The 21,521-nt window shown below is 45.4% G+C and overlaps 1 protein-coding gene across 6 annotated transcripts in view; it reads right to left on the bottom strand.

Annotated features, from left to right (window-relative positions):
• Positions 1 to 21,521, bottom strand: part of STK36 (serine/threonine kinase 36) — a 393,543-nt gene that overhangs the window by 56,889 nt on the left and 315,133 nt on the right. For all 6 annotated transcript variants that reach the window (XM_033944781.1, XM_033944780.1, XM_033944785.1 and 3 more), the window contains one exon: positions 12,780 to 12,951. In XM_033944781.1, coding sequence (XP_033800672.1) covers positions 12,780 to 12,951 — 172 coding nt within the window. The remainder of the gene's footprint in view (positions 1 to 12,779; positions 12,952 to 21,521) is intronic.

Raw genomic sequence — 21,521 nt, 5'->3', positions numbered from 1 at the left:
CCAAAGTATTTAGATCAATGCTGTCTTGTTAAAATGTTTATTTTATTTTTATTTTTCCTCTAACTCTACTTTTCACTTCTCTATTACCCTCTAGGTACTTTAGTTAGATTGTGAGCCTTCGGGACAGTAAGGGAATTTTTCAAGTACCTTTCTTATTTCTAATCTTAATGTATATTTTCTGTAAACCGCTTAGAACCTAACGGATGTAGCGGTATATAAGAAATAAATTACCGTATTTTCACGCATATAACGCGCGCATTATACGCGTTTTTACCTACCGCGCATACCCCTCGCGCGTTATACGCGTGAGCGCGGTATACAAAAGTTTTTCTACATAGTTCCCACCCCGCCCGACGCCCGATTCACCCCCCCCCAGCAGGACCGCTTGCACCCCCACCCCGAACGACCGCTCGCTCGCGCTCCCACCCGCACCCGCATCCACGATCGGAGCAAGAGGGAGCCCAAGCCCTCTTGCCTGGCCGACTCCCCAACTCCCCGACAATATCGGGCCAGGAAGGAGCCCAAACCCTCCTGGCCACGGCGACCCCCTACCCCCACCCCGCACTACATTACGGGCAGGAGGGATCCCAGGCCCTCCTGCCCTCGACGCAAACCCCCCTCCCTCCAACGACCGCCCCCCCAAGAACCTTCGACCGCCCCCCCAGCCGACCTGCGACCTCCCTGGCCGACCCCCACGACACCCCCACCCCCCTTCCCCGTACCTTTGGTAGTTGGCCGGACAGACGGGAGCCAAACCCGCCTGTCCGGCAGGCAGCCAAAGACGGAATGAGGCCGGATTGGCCCATCCGTCCCAAAGCTCCGCCTACTGGTGGTGCCTAAGGCGCGTGGGCCAATCAGAATAGGCCCTGGAGCCTTAGGTCCTACCTGGGGGCGCGGCCTGAGGCATATGGGCCCAACCAACATTAATTACCGTAATGTGTGTGGAATGGGGGGGGGGGTGTTTAACTACCATAATTTCTTCAGCTAAATACCGGTAATTCAATCCACCTCAACCAGACATAGGAGAACTCACGCACCATTCACACACCCTCCAACCAAACACGTGAAAAGAAAAAAACTGTTCATTCTTATAAACAACCTTATAACTTTTAATCTAGAGTTAGTGAGTATGAATTCAGCAACAAGAACAGAAATCACATGTTCATTCTTATAAACTATAACATTAACCGGTAGATCAAATGAAGTATCGAGGACAAAATAATCTAAATACAGTTACCATAGTTACGGTAAAGTTGTACAGTAAATAAACAAAGTTTACAGGTTTATTCAGTCATCATCACAGTCATCTGAATCCTTGAATCCATCAAAATCTGAATTGTCATCATCATCATCATCATTAAATAAAGTGAGCACGGCCTGCAGACGATCCTCGTTTATTTCTGAAGTGATATCGTCATCGTCGTCGTCATCATCACTGATATCCGTGTTGTTGCCTCCTTCTGCTGCATTGGTAGTAGCCGTAGTATCATTGGTTTTATAAACAATGCCCGCTTTTTTAAATCCGTTTACAATAGTATTTGGGGTTATTTTGTCCCATGCTGAAGCCACCCACTTGCAGACTTCTGTGAAAGTTGCCCGCTTCAGCCGCCCCGCGGGTGTGTACTCATGCGTGCCGCTCTGCATCCACTGCTCCCACTCCTTTCTAACAAAAGTCTTGAATGGATGATTCACTGCGATGTCAAGTGGCTGCAGCTTACATGTCAGGCCTCCAGGTATCACAGCGATGTGGGCATGAGTAGAATAAATGTAGGCCTGAACATTTTTTTCTTTGTGGGCAGCCATGGCATCAAAAATTAACAAGGATTTTTTTGCAAAGAATCCACCCTGTCTTGCCCTAAAGCATTTATCTATCCACAATCTCATTACGTCGCAGTCCATCCATCCCTTCTTGTTGCAGTGCACAACCACACTGGTGGGCAGCTTTTCACGGGGCATAGTGACCCTTTTGAAAATGAGCATGGGCTTTAACTTAACCCCGCTAGCTGAGCAACCAAGAACTACTGTAAAACACGTTCTTTCATGCCCAGTTGTGGTGATGGCAACAGATTTAGTACCTGTGGGGGCTACGGTTCTTGTCGGTGGAATGTCGAATGCCATTGGAATTTCATCCATGTTGATGACGTCCTTTGCAGTGATGCCAAGTTCAGATATTTCTTTGGCAACAAAGTCACGGAAATCAATCAATTTTTGCTGCCAGTCATCCGGAAGTCGCTGGCCAACAGTTGTTCTCATTCTAACTGATAGTCCGTTCCTTTTCATAAATTTTGAGATCCATGTGAAGCCAGCTTTGAAGTCGGGTATTCCTCTTCCATTGGCAAGTAGTTTTGCCTTCATCTGAATCGCAACAGTAGAGACTGATTCATTTTGCTCCCTTCTCTCCAGAATCCACTGCTTCAAGTCATCCTCCAGCTGAGGCCATTTTGGTTTGGCCCCACGACGTGCCCGTTTTCGCGGATTGCATTTCTCCAGTTCCTTCTTATCTTTTCTCCATTCACGCACCGATGTTTCTCCAACATTGAACTCTCTCGCTGCGGCCCGGTTGCCTATTTCCTCAGCTTTCGCAACGACTTTAATCTTAAAGTCCGCTGTATATGACTTTCATCTCATTCCTTCCATTATGGCGGTAAATTTAAATTTAATTGATAAACTCTACTACCGGGTAGATAAATGCAGAATACCAATCTGAAGAGATCAAATTACTGAAATGTGGGCTCTACATGAAGCATTAATCTTTTATAGGCTTACCCAAAGGCTGAGATGCTGTTGTAAAGGCAAAATGGTATTTACTGGGCAAATTACAAAGCCAGATAGAGGGGAGACAAAGCCACATGGTCAAAAGCACACCGTGACAAAGGCCCGCCTTGGTGACAGATCAAAAGCGCGCCCCGACAACCCGGCGCAGAAAACTGAGCAGCAAGCATGCTCAGACCATCTTCTTTGTCTGTAGATGGTCTGCGCATGCTTACAGAGCGGCAAGCAGGACAGGGCGGCGAGACCAGAGGAGACTCAGGGCAGGGCTGGAAACGAGCAGGTGGGACCAGAGGAGAATCGGGGCAGGGCTGGAAACGAGCAAGTGGGACCAGAGGAGACTCGGGGCAGGGCTGGAAACAAGCAGGCGGGACCAGAGGAGACTCGGAGCAGGGCTGGAAACGAGCAGTTGGGACCAGAGGAGACTCGGAGCAGGGCTGGAAACGAGCAAGTGGGACCAGAGGAGACTCGGGGCAGGGCTGGAAACAAGCAGGCGGGACCAGAGGAGACTCGGAGCAGGGCTGGAAACGAGCAGTCGGGACCAGAGGAGACTCGGAGCAGGGCTGGAAACGAGCAGTCGGGACCAGAGGAGACTCGGGGCAGGGCTGGAAACGAGCAGGTGGGACCAGAGGAGAATCGGGGCAGGGCTGGAAACGAGCAAGTGGGACCAGAGGAGACTCGGGGCAGGGCTGGAAACAAGCAGGCGGGACCAGAGGAGACTCGGAGCAGGGCTGGAAACGAGCAGTCGGGACCAGAGGAGACTCGGGGCAGGGCTGGAAACGAGCAGGCGGGACCAGAGGAGATTCGGGGCGGGCGAAAGGAGAGTCGGGGTGGCCAGAGGAGAGTCGGGGCGGGCGAAAGGAGAGTCGGGGTGGCCAGAGGAGAGTCGGGGCGGGCAAAAGGAGAGTCGGGGTGGCCAGAGGAGAGTCGGGGCGGGCGAAAGGAGAGTCGGGGTGGCCAGAGGAGAGTCGGGGCGGGCGAAAGGAGAGTCGGGCGGCGACGGGGGAGTCGGGGCGGCATGCGCGGTGTACGTGTGTGCGCGGTATATAAAAGTTTCTGTACATAAAGTTGTGTTTTTCGCGCGCTATACCCGTGTGCGCGTTTTACACGGGTGCGCATTATCTATGTGAAAATACGGTACATTACATTACATTGATTGATGTTGCGAGAGAAAGGCTTGAGGTTGCACTGTATCTTATGTACTCCACTTGCAGAATGGACTGGAGATAAGACTTGGGGCAGTTGATTATGAACCTTAGTAGCTCCAGCACCCAGATAGTTCTGTGCATTGATTTTTGAACACCCACTCAGGATTCTTACTTGAGGTTGGGAGTGTATGTGTTTCCCAAATAGGGAAACACATGCACTCCCAACCTACATAGTGACACTGTGACCTTTAAAGACATTTTGGCCCTGATTTCTATAGATGACATCTAAATTGGTAGGTGCCTAGGGAAACGGTGCCTATTGCATGTCAATCAAATGTAAGCGCTGTTTATAGCATCAATCAAATGTAAGCGCCGTTTATAGCCTTCCAACACCTGAATTGAGTTAAGCACCGGTAGGTGTCCACAATTTAAGCACCAGTATATTAGGCAATTGTTTTCATTATTATGGCAATATGCTGCATAATTTGAAGCTTTTTCTGCAGTCTACCAGAAATTATCCTATACAATGAATTACAGTAGTCTAACTTGAGGTGAATGTATTGACCGAACCATAATTCTAAAAGTTTATTTGGCTCAGTGAGGATCTAATAACCCTCAATTGCTATAGTTTGATTAAAAAAAAATATTTTTCAAACTCTTTATCTGTAGTTCTAATGTTAATTTGGAGCTCAAGTCATCTTTTTCAGCTAAGTCCTTGAACGTGCCTTTGGGTGGCTTTGCCCTTTTCTAAACCTAAGCTGTAAAATGAAGGAGTTTTTTTGCCTGTGAAAATATTAAAAGCGTTTTTTTTCTGTGCCTTTGGGTATCTGTCATTGCTACGTTAATCTGAGGCTTTTTTCTCCCTCTTACTTTGGGTGCATGCTGGGTTTGAATCGGGGTGCCTCTCAGTGCCACAGACAATATTTTTTTTAAATTATATGAATCAAGTAAAATGGCCAGCACTCTTGCTTCATCAACAATCTTTTTTACCCAAAAGGAAAGATAAATTCTTTAATTGGAATGGCATCAGTCACCAAATCATATCATTTTGGTCTTTGATCTGTTTAACTTCAAAAAGTTATTATGAGACTAAATATCTACCTAATGTATAGTTTGTTTTAGATCTAATGTCTTATCAAAAGGAACCAATTCAGGACATAGTAAGAAAATGTCATCTGCATAAGCAAGATCTTTACTCCCATTTTAGTCTTGGCTTTACTCAAAAAACTTAGATAAACATTAAATAATGATGGTGATAAAGGGAAGCCTTGAGGGACTCCACAATCCACCTGCCAGCTTAGGGATATTTCATCATTATTCTTCACCTGGTATGTTTGCATTTTAAGAAATTCCTAGAACCATCTCAATATTGATATCTCTAACCCACTTAAGTCTTCGTATCAGCAATGAATGATCAATGGCATCAAAAGCTGCTAAGATATCAAATTGAAGAAGTACTAGTTGCTTCCCTTTACATAACTATTTTCTAACTTCTGATGTCAATTCAATAACAAGGTCTCTATACTGTACATAAACCTAAAACCATGTCTGTTGAGGAAAAATAATCAGTTAATTTATCATCTACCACAAACTCCACTAATTTAGCTTTCTAGGAAATACCTGCTGTCAGTCTAAAATTTTGCACCATTGTTAAATCCAGACCAATTCCCTTTGGTACCGGGTTTAACACAATATCTGCCAATCAGGATATATTCCATTAATCAGCAATAAATGTATAAACCTAGTTAACCAATCTAAGATATCTGCAGGGACTGATCTCAAAAAAAGGACATACATCTGCTGTAGGCTGCAGATCTTAGTTGCTAACCTTTATGTAAAGCACAAAATTAGCAAGCAAAGTAATCTCAGTAAAGGTGTTCCATAACTTATCTCCTGGTATACTATATTTTCAATGTCTTTCTCACAATCAATATTAGAATCTAAAAAAGTGCTTTTTTTCTTGTATACTAAAAGAAAATCTTATATAATGCAAAACAAAACTACTGCGCCTGCTTGACTGATTCTCTTGGATCCAACCCTCACTGTCTCTTTGCTACGCTTGACTCTCTACTCACGGTGCCCTCACTTCCAACACCTCCTTTGCTTTCTTCCCAGACTATGGCTGAGTACTTCTATGACAAGATTCACAAGATTAACCTTGAGTTCTCAACCAAATCGCCTCCATCTTTCTCTCTTCCTGTTCATCCTGCCGACCCTTTGCCAACCCCTACATCCTTTTCTTCCTTCTCTGAAATCATGGAGGAGGAAACTGCACATTTTCTCTCCGCTTCCAAACTCACTACCTGTTTCTCTGATTCCATCCCCACCCATCTACTGATCACCATTTCTCTTACTGTCATCCCTACTATTTACCATATCTTTAACCTATCACTCTCTACTGCAACTGTACCTGATGCCTTCAAATGTGCTGTAGTTACAATACTCCTCAAAAAACCATCGCTAGACCCTACCTGTCCCTCCCCTTTTTATCCAAGCTACTTGAATGTGCTGTTCACCACCATTGTCTTGACTTCAATCAGGCTTTTACTCTTTCCATTCTATGGAAACTGCCCTTGCTAAAGTCTTAGCCTGCCTGGCTGACATTGCTACCTGGATGTCTCACCACCATCTAAAATTAAACATGGCCAAGACTGAACTCCTTATCTTTCCTCTAAACCTGCCTCTCCCCTTCCTTCATTCTGGTGGATAACACTCTCATCCTCCCTGTCTCACTGGCTCACAACTTTGAGGTCATCTTTGACTCATCTCTTTCCTTTTCTTCTTATAAATAACAGACTGCCAAAACTTGTTGCTTCTTTCTATACAATGTAACTAAAATCCAGAATTTCCTTTCTGAGCATGCTGCCAAGACCCTTATCCACGCTTTCGTCACCTCTTGCCTGAATTTCTGCAATTTGCTTCCACTTAGCCATCTCTCTCCCCTTCAATCTGTTCAGAATTCTGTTGCACATCTCATATTACATTACATTACTGGCTTATATTCCGCCTGTACCTTTCAGTTCTAAGCGCCAGCGTCATTATGCTCACGTTATCTCTCTCCTCAAGTCGCTTATTGTAGTCCCTGTCTGCTTCCGCATACAGTTCAAACTCCTCTTACTGACCTAAAAGTGTATTCACTTTGTGGTGCCTCAATATATCTCTCTTCTCTTATCTCTCCCTATATTCCGCCCCAGGAACTCAGTTCATTGGGCAAGTCTCTCTTGTTTGTACCACTCTCCTCTGCTGCTAACTCCCGAGTCTGTCCCTTCTGCCTTGCTGTGCTCTATGCCTGGAACAACCTGCTTGAATCGGTATGTCAGGTTCTGTCTCTGGCAGTATTCAAATCCAGGCAGAAAACCCACTTTTTTGAAGTTGCGTTTAAGTCCTAACTTTCCCAACTGGTAATGTACAATAATTGTTTATCATTCCCTCTGTAGTCTTCTACCCCTTTATCCTTTTGTATGCCCTACATGAGCATCTTATATTGATTCACCATAATTAGACTGTAAGTTCTTTCAAGTAGGGATTGTCACTTGTATGTTTAATGTACAGCGAGGTGCGAGTCTGGTAGCGCTATAGAAATAATAAATAGTAGTAGTACAATTAATCTTTGAAAATAACAAGCTAAATTTTCAGACACAGGCTGCATTGATATAGAAAGCGACAGTACCGTATTGGTATTAGTGCGCATAGAAAAAAAGCTGTTAGGTGTAGAGACTGCAGGTTGGGATGAAGTAGAGATCCCTGATGCTGCGTAAGCAGAGAGGGAAAAACTGGTAGAAGGTATGGCTCCCTGCTGCTGAGTTGAAGAAGAAGGGAGTACCAGGGTTGTCTGGGCCACCGAGGAGCAACCAGAATCATGGTGGCATGGTCGGACTTCAGCTTAACCAGCATCTTTTGAAAGAGAGGAAATGGAGGCAACGCATATAGAAAGAGATTCGTCCAGTCCAGAAGAAAAGCATCTGCCTCGAGGCGATGAGGAGTGTAGATCCTGGAGCAGAACTTAGGCAGCTTGAAGTTGTGGGGGGCTGCAAAGAGATCTATCTGAGGCGTTCCCCACTGAGAGAAGATGTAATGAAGGGGCGTGGAATGAAAAGTCCATTCGTGAGGCTGTAGAAGACGACTCAAGTTGTCCGCCAAGGCATTGTCCGCCCCCTGAATGTAGACAGCTTTGAGGAAGGTGTTGTGGCGAATTGCCCAATCCCAAACTTTCAGAGCTTCCTGACAGAGGGAGGCAGATCCCGTGCCTCCCTGTTTGTTGACATAATACATTGCGACTTGATTGTCCGTGCGAATTAGGACTACACGGTCGTGAAGCAGATGTTGAAAAGAATTGAGAGCGTTGAAAATCGCCCTGAATTCCAGGAGATTGATGTGACACTGACGATCCGTACTGGTCCAATAGCCTTGAGTACGGAGACCATCTAGATGAGCCCCCCAAGCGTAAGTTGAAGAATCGGTTGTGAGAACCTTCTGATGGGGGGGGGGGGGGGGGCGTGTGAAAAAATAAGCCTCTGGATAGATTGGAAGAGAGCATCCACCAGCGAAGAGACTGTGTCAGAGCAGGAGTGACCATTAGATTGATTGTCCCCTCCTACCTGCTGCCCTCTTTGCTCCTCTCTTTTGATTTCCTTCCTGTCCTCCCTCGCTTATCTACCCTACTTTATTGCTCCCCTATGATATTTATCAATTATTCTATTATTGAAATTCGTGTATTTGACTTGCTTCTTAAATTTCGTATATTGATATTATTTTGTTTATTCTGAAGCTTGTTGATGCTATTGTTGTTCCATTGTCTGTTAACCTTTCTGTCCCTTCTTGTGTTATATAAACTTTCAATAAATTTTCATGGTAAAAAAAAAAAAGAGGAGTGACCTGGATGTGTCGAGTCAGAGGGTCGGAAACCTGCGTCCATTGAGATGCCAGGGTCCACTGAGGAATTCTGAGGTGAAATCTGGCAAAAGGAGTCACGTGTACTGTAGAAGCCATGTGACCCAGAAGAACCATCATGTGTCTCGCTGAGATGGATGGGCGAGAGGAGACTGAATGACAAAGATGGAGAAGAGCTTCCAGACGTTGTTGAGGAAGGAGCGCTCTGAGTTGGATAGTATCCAGAACAGCTCCGATGAATGGAAGAGTCTGAGAAGCTGGAGATGGTATTTCGGGAAGTTGATTTCGAATCCCAGACTCTGGAGGAACCAGATAGTCCGCTGGGTCACTAGGACGACTCCTTGAGACGTGGAATCCTTGATGAGCCAGTCATCCAGATGGGGAAACACTTGAAGACCATGGTTCCTGAGCGCAGTGGCCACCACTACCAGGCACTTGGTGAAGACTCTGGGTGACAAGGCCAGGCCGAAAGGGAGCACTCTGTATTGATAATGAAGATTTCCCACCCGAAATCTGAGGTACTGAAGGGAGGCCGGATGGATGGGTATGTGTGTGTAGGCCTCCTTGAGATCCAGAGAGCATAACCAGTCATTCTGCTTGAGGAGGGGATACAGAGATGCTAGGGTCAACATGCAAAATTTTTCTTTAACCCAAAATTTGTTGAGCACCCTGAGATCCAAAATAGGACGCAGATCGCCCGTCTTCTTCGGAACAAGGAAGTACCGGGAGTAAAATCCCTTGTTCTGTTGAGCCAAAGGAACTGGCTCGATAGCTCAGAGCTGTAGCAAAGCTTGAGCTTCCTGAAGAAGAAGGGCGGTCTGGGCAGAGGTGGAAGATACTCTCTTGGAGGATGTTCCGGAGGAACTTGATGGAACTGAAGAGAATATCCCTCCCTGACGATGGAAAGGATCCAGAGGTCAGTGGTAACAGTCATCCATTGGTGGTAAAAATGATGGAGACGACCTCCGATAGGGGGAAAAATGGGAAATGGCAGAACAACTGAGTTATGCTTTCTATGAGACAGTCAAAAAGGCTGAGGAGCCTTGGGCACAGCAGGTGGCTGAGGCTTCTGCTGCTTCTGAGGATATTGTCTCTTGACAGGCTGACGAATGGCAGGAGTCTGCTTCGGTGGAAAACGCCGTTGGTAAATTAGAGGAGGGCGATGCAAAAGACTTCTCATGGTCCGAAAGCTTCTTGGTGGCAGCTTCAATAGACTCATCAAAGAGGTCATTGCCAGCGCAAGGAACATTAGCCAGCCGGTCCTGCAGGTTAGGATCCATGTCGATGGTATAGAGCCACGCCAGACGACCATGACCACCGAGCAAGCAGTATCTTGAGCAGACAGCTCAAAAGCATCATAGGAGGACTGAAGAAGCTGCAGCCGAAGTTGGGACAAGGATACAAGGACTTCTTGATATTCAAAATGCGCCCGAGAATCCAGATAAGGCATGAACTTCTGAAGGATGGAGAGAAAGAACTCAAAATAGGTGATGAAATGAAAATTATAATTGAGGACTCTGGAGGTCATCATGGAGTTTTGGTAGATGCGATGACCAAATCTGTCCATCGTTTTGCCCTCCCTGCCCAGAGGAACAGTGGCATACACCTGGGAAGGGTGAGATCTTTTCAAAGAAGATTCAACCAGAAGTGATTGGTGAGACAATTGAGCATTGTCAAACCCCTTGTGATGAACAGTCCTGTATCTGGAATCCAATTTGTCTGTAACAGCTGGAATGGAATAAGGAGTTTCCAGACAGCGGACAAAGGTTTGATCCAAAAGCTTGTGGAGAGGAAGCTTGAGGGATTCAGCAGGAGGTTGAGGAAGATGCATGGTCTCGAGATACTCCTTGGAAAACTTAGATCCAGTGTCAAGTTGAATATCCAAATCAGCTGCCATCTGACGCAGAAAAGATGAAAAAGAAAGCCTGGCCTCGAGAGGTACTCGAGGATGTCGAGGCGGCTTGCTCCAATGAAGAAGGAGACCTGGATGGAGAAAAAGAACCCACCGGGTCTTCGAGATCCGGAAGCGGAAGGGTCGAAGCAGGCGGTGGGGAATATTGAAGGAAAGGCTGCTTCCGATGAGGCGAGGCATGCCTGGATGAATGCTTCAAAGAATGCCTCGATCGATGATGCGAGCTGTGCCTTGAAGCAGGCCTCGACAATCGAGGAGAGCGTGTCCCCGCCGAAATCCCCAGAGAATGGATAGGGTTGGAGGCTGTGGAATGAAGCATAGGAGGCTATGAATCTCGAGGCACTCGCAAAGACTCTGCTCCTTGCATCGAGTGTACGGGTTCCAATGGAGGCATGAGCAAAGACTCTGCTCCTTGCGATGCATGCCCAGATGCATGCCGAGATGCCAGACCAGACACTCGCAGAGACTCTGCTCCCTGTAGAGAGTTTGCATACGACTGAGGCACAGGAGGCGGCTTGACCTCGCGGGAGACCTCCGCATGCCCAGGCTGGATTTGTGAGAGAAGCTTCGGCCTCATGGTAGTAAAGAGCTGAATGAATTGCTTCTCCAATAAGGTCTGGAACGAAGCCGGCAAGGATGGATCCGTGTCTCCAATGGGACCACCTGCACGGGCTTCGATCTCCCTCGAGGCGGTGTGAGAGTGCTTGGACTTAGAAGCCTTGGGCACTTTAAACACCACTGGGGGAATGGGCTGCTGTGCTATCTGACCTGAAGAGACAGAGGAAGGCACTGCAGCAGGTGTCGAAGACATAGCTGGTACAAACGAGGCAGGTTTGATGAGGCTCGGAGCAGAAGCAGTGGAAGCCTGTAGAGCATTGGATGATGTCGAGGGCGAAGCACCCTTCGAGGACGAAAGCTCCATCGAAGACTCCATGCTGAAAAGTTGCTTCCACAGGATGCAATGACGCTTGAAAGCACGAGATGTAAGTGTTAAGCAAGGCTGGCACGATTTCGGGAGATGTTGAGGCCCGAGATACCGAAGACAGTGTTGATGAGGGTCCGTCAGGGAAATCGCATGCTGGCACTTGGAACACTTTTTAAAGCCGGTTGCAGGCCGGGACATAGGCCGAAAAAGCTCCGCCGCAAGATCGAAGCTGCGGGGCTGCGGCCATGTGGCCTGCCCGGTCGAATGAACGGAAGAAATTTATTTTTTTGAAAACAAGAAAATAACGACGAAAACCAGCGATTCTGAGAAAAAAGAACCCAAAACTGCGGACTAAAGAAGGCACAAGTGAAAACACTTCACGCAGAGAGTCAAAGACAGACTTCTCGGCTCCGCGGAAAAGTAAGAACTGAGGAGACGCGCCCTGTGTACTGGGTGGGAAGGCACTCTCGCATGCGCGGTGCGGGCGACTCGAAACTTCGAGTTTCTTTAAGCAAGTCTGCTTGTGAGGCGTCCGCATCGGGGCTCCGTTGGATCACGTCACCCACTTGTGAGAATACCTGCCTGCTTGTCCTGGGATAACTATATAAATAATCATAAGAACACACTATAATCAATCTCTGTATTCAAGCCACATGTTTTGGAGAGGAACAGTGGGGAATCAAGCACAATTAAACAAGTTAAATAAACTCATCCTTGGCCATGGGAAATTCTGACAGGTTTAATCCTGCATCTGAGAAATTTTAAAACGTATAATCTTTACAGTTTCTAGAAAGTGAAGCTTGGAAGGTACAAGCCTGTACAGTAGATTATATCAGTAGTTTTAGTTCAGAAGGGACCTTTGAGGCAGACTCCTATATTCTTTTTTTTGGTTTTAAATTTTTTATTCATTTTTCATACTACAACAAGTGTAACACAGAAATTTAAACGATCTCAAAAAATATACACTTGATTTTCTTTCATGTATCACTGTAAATACAATATATCATTCTAAATTCATGTACAATAATAACTAAAAATGTAGGCAGACTCCTATATTCTATGGGAATCTGGGATCCACAGTCTTGGGATTCTAATATGATGAATTTGGAGAAAGCTCTTGATGTTTACATTTTACCTTTAGGTGAAATGAGGCTCCAGTTTGGCTCTGGTGACGGCTGACCAAACCTTGGTGTTTCCCCTTCCATTACTGGCCTCTCACTGGAGATACCAAGCACTACAGCCAGTCGAAGCCACAGGATCTTCCATAGGTCTGAGCTGGCAAACTCTCGCACAACCACTGCATCTCTCTGACAGAATTCAGGAAAGAGAAAGCCATCAATAGCACCTCATATGATACAGGAATGCCTTGCAGGATATAAGGAGCATGTCCTGGTATAGGAAACAGCTTATCTACAGAGTAAGGCAAACAAAAAAAAAAGTAGCCTTCAGAGTTTTTTGCCACTTTCTCAGCAACTGCTTTGGATTTCAACAAGAAATCAAATGTACTTATTATATCTCCATACATACCCATTCTCCTTCCTTCCCTCCCCTCCCCTCATTAATCCATGCCTTCTTTTACCCCTCCTTCATTGGATTTTATTTGCTCAAAATTTTTATCAGCTTATGAGCAATATCATTCTGCATCATCCACTCATTGTACTTCTTTGTAGAAATTTGTGCCATGATCTGTTGGATTTTTACACCCTAATTTCAAATAAGTCCATATTCTCTTTTTTTCCCCAATCATTAGCCAAAAGTGTGGGGTAGGGGGCATTCTACTTTTATCTATTTTAAAATCATCTTATGTATCAACAATAGAGCTGTTAATTTCTTTACTGCCCTAGAAGAGCAATTTTCCTCTGTTGACACTTTCCAGTTCCCAAAACTATATTCAAAGAAATTTAAGCAGCTAGGAGAGACTTCTAGCCATTTATATTGCTTGTCCTGGACTAATTGGGCATATTCAGCAGCATGTAACCTGACAGTGCTGCTGAATATGCCAAGTTACAGCCTAAGGCGAAACAGAATTTTATAGGTGGTCCAGGGGCAAAGTTGGCACTTATGCAGTTAAGTGCTGATATCTGCGCTTAACCACTTAAGATAACCAGATATATAGGCTGCATAAAACACAGTCCTATCTTTATGCAGTTCATCTTATTTATTTATTCACTTGTTTAGCCCATCCTCCCAAAGGAGCCCAGAACGGGTTACAGGAGTACACACACAGCAAAGTCAGAACAAATATGGACAAGACATATTTATGATAGAGAACATCAGAGATACAGTAGGTGATTTTACATGCAATAGTAGAGATTAACAGCTGAGATACATTAGTTAAACACACATGCTACAGTGGGTATAAACATCCGAGAGCACTAAATGAGTATAGTAGGCATGAACTTCCAAGTTATTCTAATTTACTTTTACATGTTTTGGTCAGGGACTCAGCGTTATGGCCTAGTTACTGAGTTTGTCTGAGATCAGTTTGGCTTGGACTATTCATAGAGCTGGATTTGTGAAGAGGATTTGGTTAAGTGCTAAATATTGCATTTAACTACATAAGTGTTAGCTGGCCATAAATGACTGGATATTTAATACTGGAACAAGACAAGGCCCAGCATTTAATATCTGGAGATTGGGTCATATGGTTTTAATGCACCAAGATGATGATGGCTCAGGACAGCTTACCTATTTATTTCGAATCTAAGTTGATCTGAATATAAGTCTTGCATGTAGGAAACAGAAACCCGATATACAGCTACACAATAGGAGGGCTGTTATTGAGTGAGAGTTCCCAAGAAAGGGACTTGGGGGTAATAGTGGACATGACAATGAAGTCATCGGCACAATGCGCAGCGGCTGCTAAGAAAGCAAATAGAATGCTAAGAATCAAGAAGGGTATTACAAGCAGAACAAAAGAAGATATCCTGCCATTGTATTGGGCGATGGTGCGCCCGCATCTGGAGTACTGCGTCCAATATTGGTCGCCGTACCTAAAGAAGGATATGGCGATATTCAAGAAGGTTCAGAAGAGAGCGACACGTTTGATTAAAAGGTATGGAAAACCTTTCATATGCTGAAAGATTAGAGAGACTAGGGCTTTTTTTGCTGGAGAAGCAGAGACTTATAAGATCATGAAGGGCATAGAGAAAGTGGAGAGGGACAGATTCTTCAAACTTTCGACAACTACAAGAACGAAAGGAGACAGATTCAGAACCAATGCTAGGAAGTTCTTCTTCACCCAACGGGTGGTGGACACCTGGAACACGCTTCCAGAGGGAGTGATATGACAGGGTACGATATTGGAGTTCAAGAAGGGATTGGACAATTTTCTGAAGGAAAAGGGGATAGAAGGTTACAGATAGAGGCCTAGTGTACAGGTCCTGGACCTCAGGTCTGACCTAGCAGAAGCACGGCTTATGTTCTTATTCTGCTCATTATAGAGCAAGGAGCAGAGGGAACCTGGTAGGATCCAAGTTTAACCCCGCAAAGAGTCAGTAATGAGCTCTAACAGAGCTGAGGGTCTGCACAGCCAGAGGACTATGGCGTTATCCTTTTGATTGAGGGCCACCACTGTATCTTGCGAATTTGCACCTGCCTTTGATCCTGCATCTCCTGATGGGGAGTGCTCGCTTTGTGACAGTAAACGCATACAAACAGACCCCTTATCCTCTCCCTTGGAAAGGCCTATCAGATTCTGGCCAGGCTCTGACACTGAAGTAGATGCACCCTGGGAGCCCAAGCACCCTTGCATGCCTCCTGTTGTGCTGTCAGACTTTCCCTGGGTATCTCATCCATCCAGATAAGTATATCAGAATGACAAATTCCAGAGAAAATGTCTTATTAGGCAGCATGGAGTCTCCTTTACATGACTCCAGCTTGCATCTCTTGGGCTCCGCGGTATCCACGCTCCTGTGCTTAGGATGACTCCCTTTCCAGGGCTCTGGAAAGGATTTATTCCCATCCAATAGACCCCCCTGACTGTTCTTCAGTCCTAGAGAGCAGTGCTGCCCAATTCGCAATTCAAATCAATTCACCAATTCACTTCGGGTGAATCGATTCGAATCGATTTGTTTTGCAAAAAATCAAACTCATTAATTCTTCGGCCCCCTTGCTAGAGATCCATTCGGGCTTTCCCTCTGCTACCGGAATCCTTCCATCTAATGTAACTTCTGGTTTTGCGAAACCGGAAGTTACATCAGAAGCAAGGACTTCAGTGGCAGAGGGAAAGCCGAGTGGACTTCAGCATGCAGATTGGCGGCATCAAGGTGATTTTTAATTGGTTGGCTGGCAGCAGATGCCTGCGCCTCATTTTCCCGAATGCACACTCATACTTCCCCCGGAGTCCGGCAAACGCCCCCGATCTGCCACCTGCATACACTGCTCTTGCTGCTGCTGCTCAGTGGTATGCACCTCCTCTCCCGGGCCCTGCCAGCGGCTGACCTTTCATCGGCTGCCATATGACGACCAGAGCCCCGCGCACCTGTGAGCACCGGGCGATGAGGTGGCATGCGGGGGCTTGAGAGGAGCAGTGCGAGTGCACTGGAAGTACTGTGGAGACGCTTCTCACTTGGCTTTTGCATGGCCGTGTCTTCTGTAGCTCACGGGAAAAGCATTTGTCCGCTGTGCGACGCGCCCGGAGCTCTTGGTAGGTGCCACAATGCACAAGTGTTGCCCTCTGCTAGCCAAATACTGGGCTTCTGTGTTGGGAGTCAGAGCTGGGGGGAGAGGGGAGATGGACTTGGTGGAATTGGTAGACTGGAGATGGAGAGAAGACGAATGGGAGAGAGGAACTTGGTGGAAGGGGGAGATGGATGGTGGAGGGGGGGAGATGGACTTGGGGGAGATCAAGGAGAGGGAAGATGGACTTGGTGGACTGGAGAGGAAGCGATGGGGAGAAGATGGATGGGAGAGATGAACTTGGTGGAGGGGGTAGATGGATGGTGGAGGAGGGATGGACTTCGGGAGGGAGATGAACTTGGGGGAGATCATGGAGAGGGAAAATGTTGTGAGGGGGGAGAGATGGTGGACAATGGGATTTAGGAATGGAAGGAACAGAAAGGGAGAGAAGTTGTACACAAGGGATGGTGTGTGTGTGGGGGAGATATAGAAACTGGATAGGAGGGTAGTTGGGAAGAGAAAGGGAGAGCTGGTGGAACCTAGGGTAGTGGGGAAGGAGGGAGAGATGCTAGATGAAAGGGTAGTTGAGAAAAGGAGAGATGGTGGATCTGGGAATGGTGGATTCCATCGCTGCAGCTACGGGAATAGAGACAAAAGAAAGGAAGGGGAGGACAGAGATGGAAGATGGATGGTTACTATGGAGAAAGAAGAAAACGACAAATGGACAAGAGACCCTGGGAAGCAAGTTAACAGAAGATGTTTGTTGCAGATCCTGGGACCAACATGATTTGAATAATGACCAGACAACAAAAGGTAGAAAAAAATAATTTTATTTTCTGTTTTGTGATTACAATGTGTCAGATTTGAAATTTGTATCCTGCCAGAGCTGGTATTAGACTGCAAACGTGAGCTAGGATTTAACAGAGAGAGGAAAAGACTTTTTTATTTTGTTTATACCACAGTGCCAGTGTGGGTAGGAGAGGGCAAAGGAGGTGGAGTGGAAGAAGAGGTTATAAAATAAACCCAACAGGATGTTTGGGAAAAATACCCAATTGAGCAGGAAAATTGAATCAAATCGAAATATTTTTCTTGAATCGGGTAGCACTACTGGAGAGCAAAGGGGAGGCTAATCCAGCCACTCCCACTCTTTCTCTTCATATGTCCCCCCCAACCCTATTGTATCCATATATGTTATCTTTTTCTTTTATAGAACAAATTGTAGTTCTACCCCCTATCCTTACGTACCAGTTAATATATGTACTCTTTTTGTTCCAAATGTTTTTATTGATTTCTGAAAGAAAGTTATACACATCCAGAATAGGTAGGTGGGAGGGGGGGAATATGTACTTATCTTGCCATATGATTGTAATTTTATATGCCCTGATCATTTGTATTATCCTTAGATCTGTATGACTGTTTTAACACTCTCGGGAAGGGTAGGGAGATATGTACGTACAATAACATTTGGTGAATTTGAGTGCTGTTTATTCTGTTAACTGTATGATAATATGTTGCACTTTGTCTTGGCTTTAAAAATGAATAAAGATTTAAAAATAAACAAATGTTTTTATTGTGATAAGTTTTTAAGCTGTATGATATTTTATGTTCTTATAAATTTTATTATTGTATTTCGCTTAGAAACAATTGATAAGCGATCCACTCAAATACTAATAAATCTTGAACCTTGAACCTGAGGTGTGCTGTGCAGCACATGGAAAAAGGGCACTCTTTGGGTACCCATCCAGCATAAACTTGGCATGAATTAAGGGTAAAAAACCGCTTAGATAATCTTGATAGGCGGTATATAAAATCCTAATACACTTGAAACACACTTAAAGGAGCATGAGGACTCCATTCCTGCCAGTTTTGAGGCAAAACAAGGTAATTTGAAGGTTCTGGAGAACTTTTATAAAAATTGGAAAATCTAAGATGGCTGCTGCGGAAGCATTTTGGCACCAAAAAAGGTTCCAAAACACCTTAACTAAAATAAAACAGCAAAAAAGGGAGGTGGGGACACTTAAGGGAAGGGGCAGAAACTTGGTAGGGAAACAAGGGGTTTTAAAGACCCCAATGATTTTCCTCATAGGCTGTAACAGTCTTACTCACTGTGACCTGTACTGGATATGTGCTGAAGCCTGCCTCAGCTCTTAAAGTAGCTGAATCTGGGAGAAGAAATCACTGCCTCAAATGGATCACTTTTTCAATGCTGAATCTTTGGGCTGCCAGTTGGACTGGAGTCTGACTGAGCTTCTAACCCCCACAGACCAACGCATTCGAAAGGGGGGAGGCAAAACGCAGCCAACATCCTGCAAAGCCCACAGCGGATGCTTGACAGCCTGTGCTCAAGCCCCTGCAACACAGTGGGTGAGCAATGCTATAGGGGGAATGGACCCCAAGCTCCAGAAAAGTTTCTGCAGGCTGTCCAACAGGTACCACAAAGGGATTGGCCTATCAGCTGCAGTCCTGTTTGTTTCTCCTCCATGCAGGCAGAGCTGGACCCTCAACAAAAGCCATAACCCCCCCTCCCCCCCAAAAAAAGATCATAAAAATAAAGAAATACTGTATACAGAACAGATCAGAAAGACTCCTTCTGGCTTGTGTGCAGAAGGAAAAACTTAAGGTTGCAGCAGAGCGCTCTAGTGAAGGAGGAGGGATTCAAAAGCTGGAGTGGATTCCTTCTGCACAGTTTGTGAGCATGGGGATATTATCCATCACTCCAGAATGACAAACTTATTGATCATACCTATTGCACTAGAAATTAGATTGTAAGCTCTTCTGAGACCGGTCTATTACAGTGTTTCCCAACTCAGTCCTGGAGTACTCCCTTGTCAGTCAGGTTTTCAGGCTATCCGCAATGAATATGCAAGAGATCAATTTGCATAAATTGCTCCATTGTATGCAAATCTCTTTCATGCATATTCATTGTGGATACCCTGGAAACATGATTGGGAAAGGGGTACTCCAGGATTGACTTGGAAAACACGGATCTATTACATGTTAAATGTACAACACTGCATACGCCTTTCAGCGCTCTAGAAATGATAAATAGTAGTAGTAGTAGTAGTAGTGAAGCTTCCAACTGCAGGGATTTTAGAAAGTACATTTACTTACTGTAACAGATGTTATCCAGGGACAGCAGGCAGATATTCTCACGTATGGGTGACGTCACCGACAGAGCCCCGGTACGGACCACTTTAAAAGTGCATCGCCACTTTAAGAGTTTCGAAAGTTTGCGATAGCCTGAAGCGTGCATGCGCAAGTGCCTTCCCGCCCGACGTAGGGCGCGCAGTCCCTCAGTTAAGATAAGTCAGCTAAGAAGCCAACCCGGGGAGGTGAGTGGGATGTGAAAATATCTCCCTGTCCCTGGATAACACCTGTTACGATAAGTAACTGTGCTTTATCCCAGGACAAGCAGGCAGCATATTCTCACGTATGGGTGACCTCCAAGCTAACAGAAATGGGATGGTGGGAGTGTTGGCCTTAGGAAAATAAAGCTTGTAATACAGATAAGCTGAAGTGCCCATCCCATCTGGAGAAAAACTCCAGACAGTAGTGAGAAGTGAATGTATGAACTGAGGACCAGATTTCCTCAATGGGAGTAGATATGAGGAAAGCAACAGAAGCTGCCAAAGCTCTAATTTAATGGCTATGACACGACTCTCCAGTGCCAGTCCAATCTGAGCATAACAGAACGAGATGCCGGCAGCTAGCCAGTTGGAAATTGTTCACTTGGATACTGGATGCCCCAACTTGTTTGGATCAAAAGAGATGAACAGTTGGGGAGATGTTCGAAGTGGCTTTGTCAGGTCAATGTAGTAGGCCAAAGCTCATTTACAGTCCAAGGTATGGAAAGCAGCTTCTCCAGAATGAGAAAGAGGCTTGGGAAAAAACATTGGTAGAACAATTGATTGAGTGAGATGAACATCAGTGACAACTTTTGATAGAAACTTTGTGTGCGGAGAACCAGCTTGTCATTATGAAAAACAGGGAAGGGTGAATCCGCTACCAAGACTTGCGACTCACTGACCCTCCTAGCAGAGGTGAGAGCAATAAGGAAGACCACTTTCAGGTGAGATACTTGAGATGAGCTGTGGCCATTGGTTCAAATAGTAGCTTCATCAAGGTGGAAAGAACTACATTAAGGTCCCAGATGACAGGTGGAGGTTTGACATTGAAAAGCCCCTTCATGAACTTGGAAACCAAAGGATGAGCAGTAAAAGGTTTACCATCAACTGGTATGTGAAAAGTGGTAATAGCACTGATATGAACTCTGATAGATGTAGACTTGACACCAGAGTCAGATAGCATTATGGGGCAAAGATCTGAAACAATTACTCATGCTTGCGAATACTTATGGGGAATTTAGGACACACCTAAAAACATCTGTTCCTAAAGTACATAGACAGTTGCACTGCACAATCTTTCCCCACAATAACTGACCGTTAAACTTTAGCTCTATTAGTACTACTCAATCTGTAACATTTTTCAATCATTGCAAACCGCATAGAACTTCACGGTCCTACGGTATATAAACTGTTATTATTATTATAATTATTATTATTATAATCTAAGACCAATTCCACTGCCAAGGAAGTTGGGTCATGATGATGAAGACACCAGGAAGAGAACAGAGTCCACTTTTGTTGATAGCATTGCTAAGTGACTGGGTACCTGGATGCATCTATAATTTGACGAACAGGCTGACAAAGGATGTAAGTGAGATGGATTCAGCCCGAGAGAAACCAAGCTGTCAAGTGTAGTGACTGCAAGTTGGAATGTAGAAGTGATTCCTGATTCTGAGTGAGCAGAGTAGGAAAAACTGGAAAAGGTATAGGTTCCTTGGAGTTGAGTTAAAGTAGAAGGGAGAACCAATTTTGCCTTGGCCACCGTGGAGCAATGAGAATCATGGTGGCTGCTTCTCGCTTGAGCTTGAACAGAGTACTCAACATGAGAGGAAGTGGAGGAAGTGGCAACTGCTGCCAGACGGAGAGGAGAGGAAAGTCTGGAGCAAAACTGGGGCAATTGGTGATTGTGAGGAGCTGTAAACAAATTCACTTGAGGAGTGCCCCATTGAGCAAAGATGGACTGGAGAGTTGTAGAGTTGAGAGTCCATTCATGAGGCTGAAGAATTCTGCTGAAGTTGTCCGTTAGGGAATTCTGCTCCCCTAAATGTAGACAGCCTTCAAGAATAGATTGCGAGCTGTCAGCCAAGTCCCAATTTTTTGGGCCTCCTGATACAACAGTAGAGAAGTTGTGC

This window comes from Geotrypetes seraphini, chromosome 5 (assembly GCF_902459505.1).
Source record: "Geotrypetes seraphini chromosome 5, aGeoSer1.1, whole genome shotgun sequence".
In the NCBI taxonomy this organism is placed as follows: domain Eukaryota; kingdom Metazoa; phylum Chordata; class Amphibia; order Gymnophiona; family Dermophiidae; genus Geotrypetes; species Geotrypetes seraphini.
Note: the sequence above shows the minus strand (reverse complement) of the source record. Positions and strands in the feature narration are given on the sequence as shown.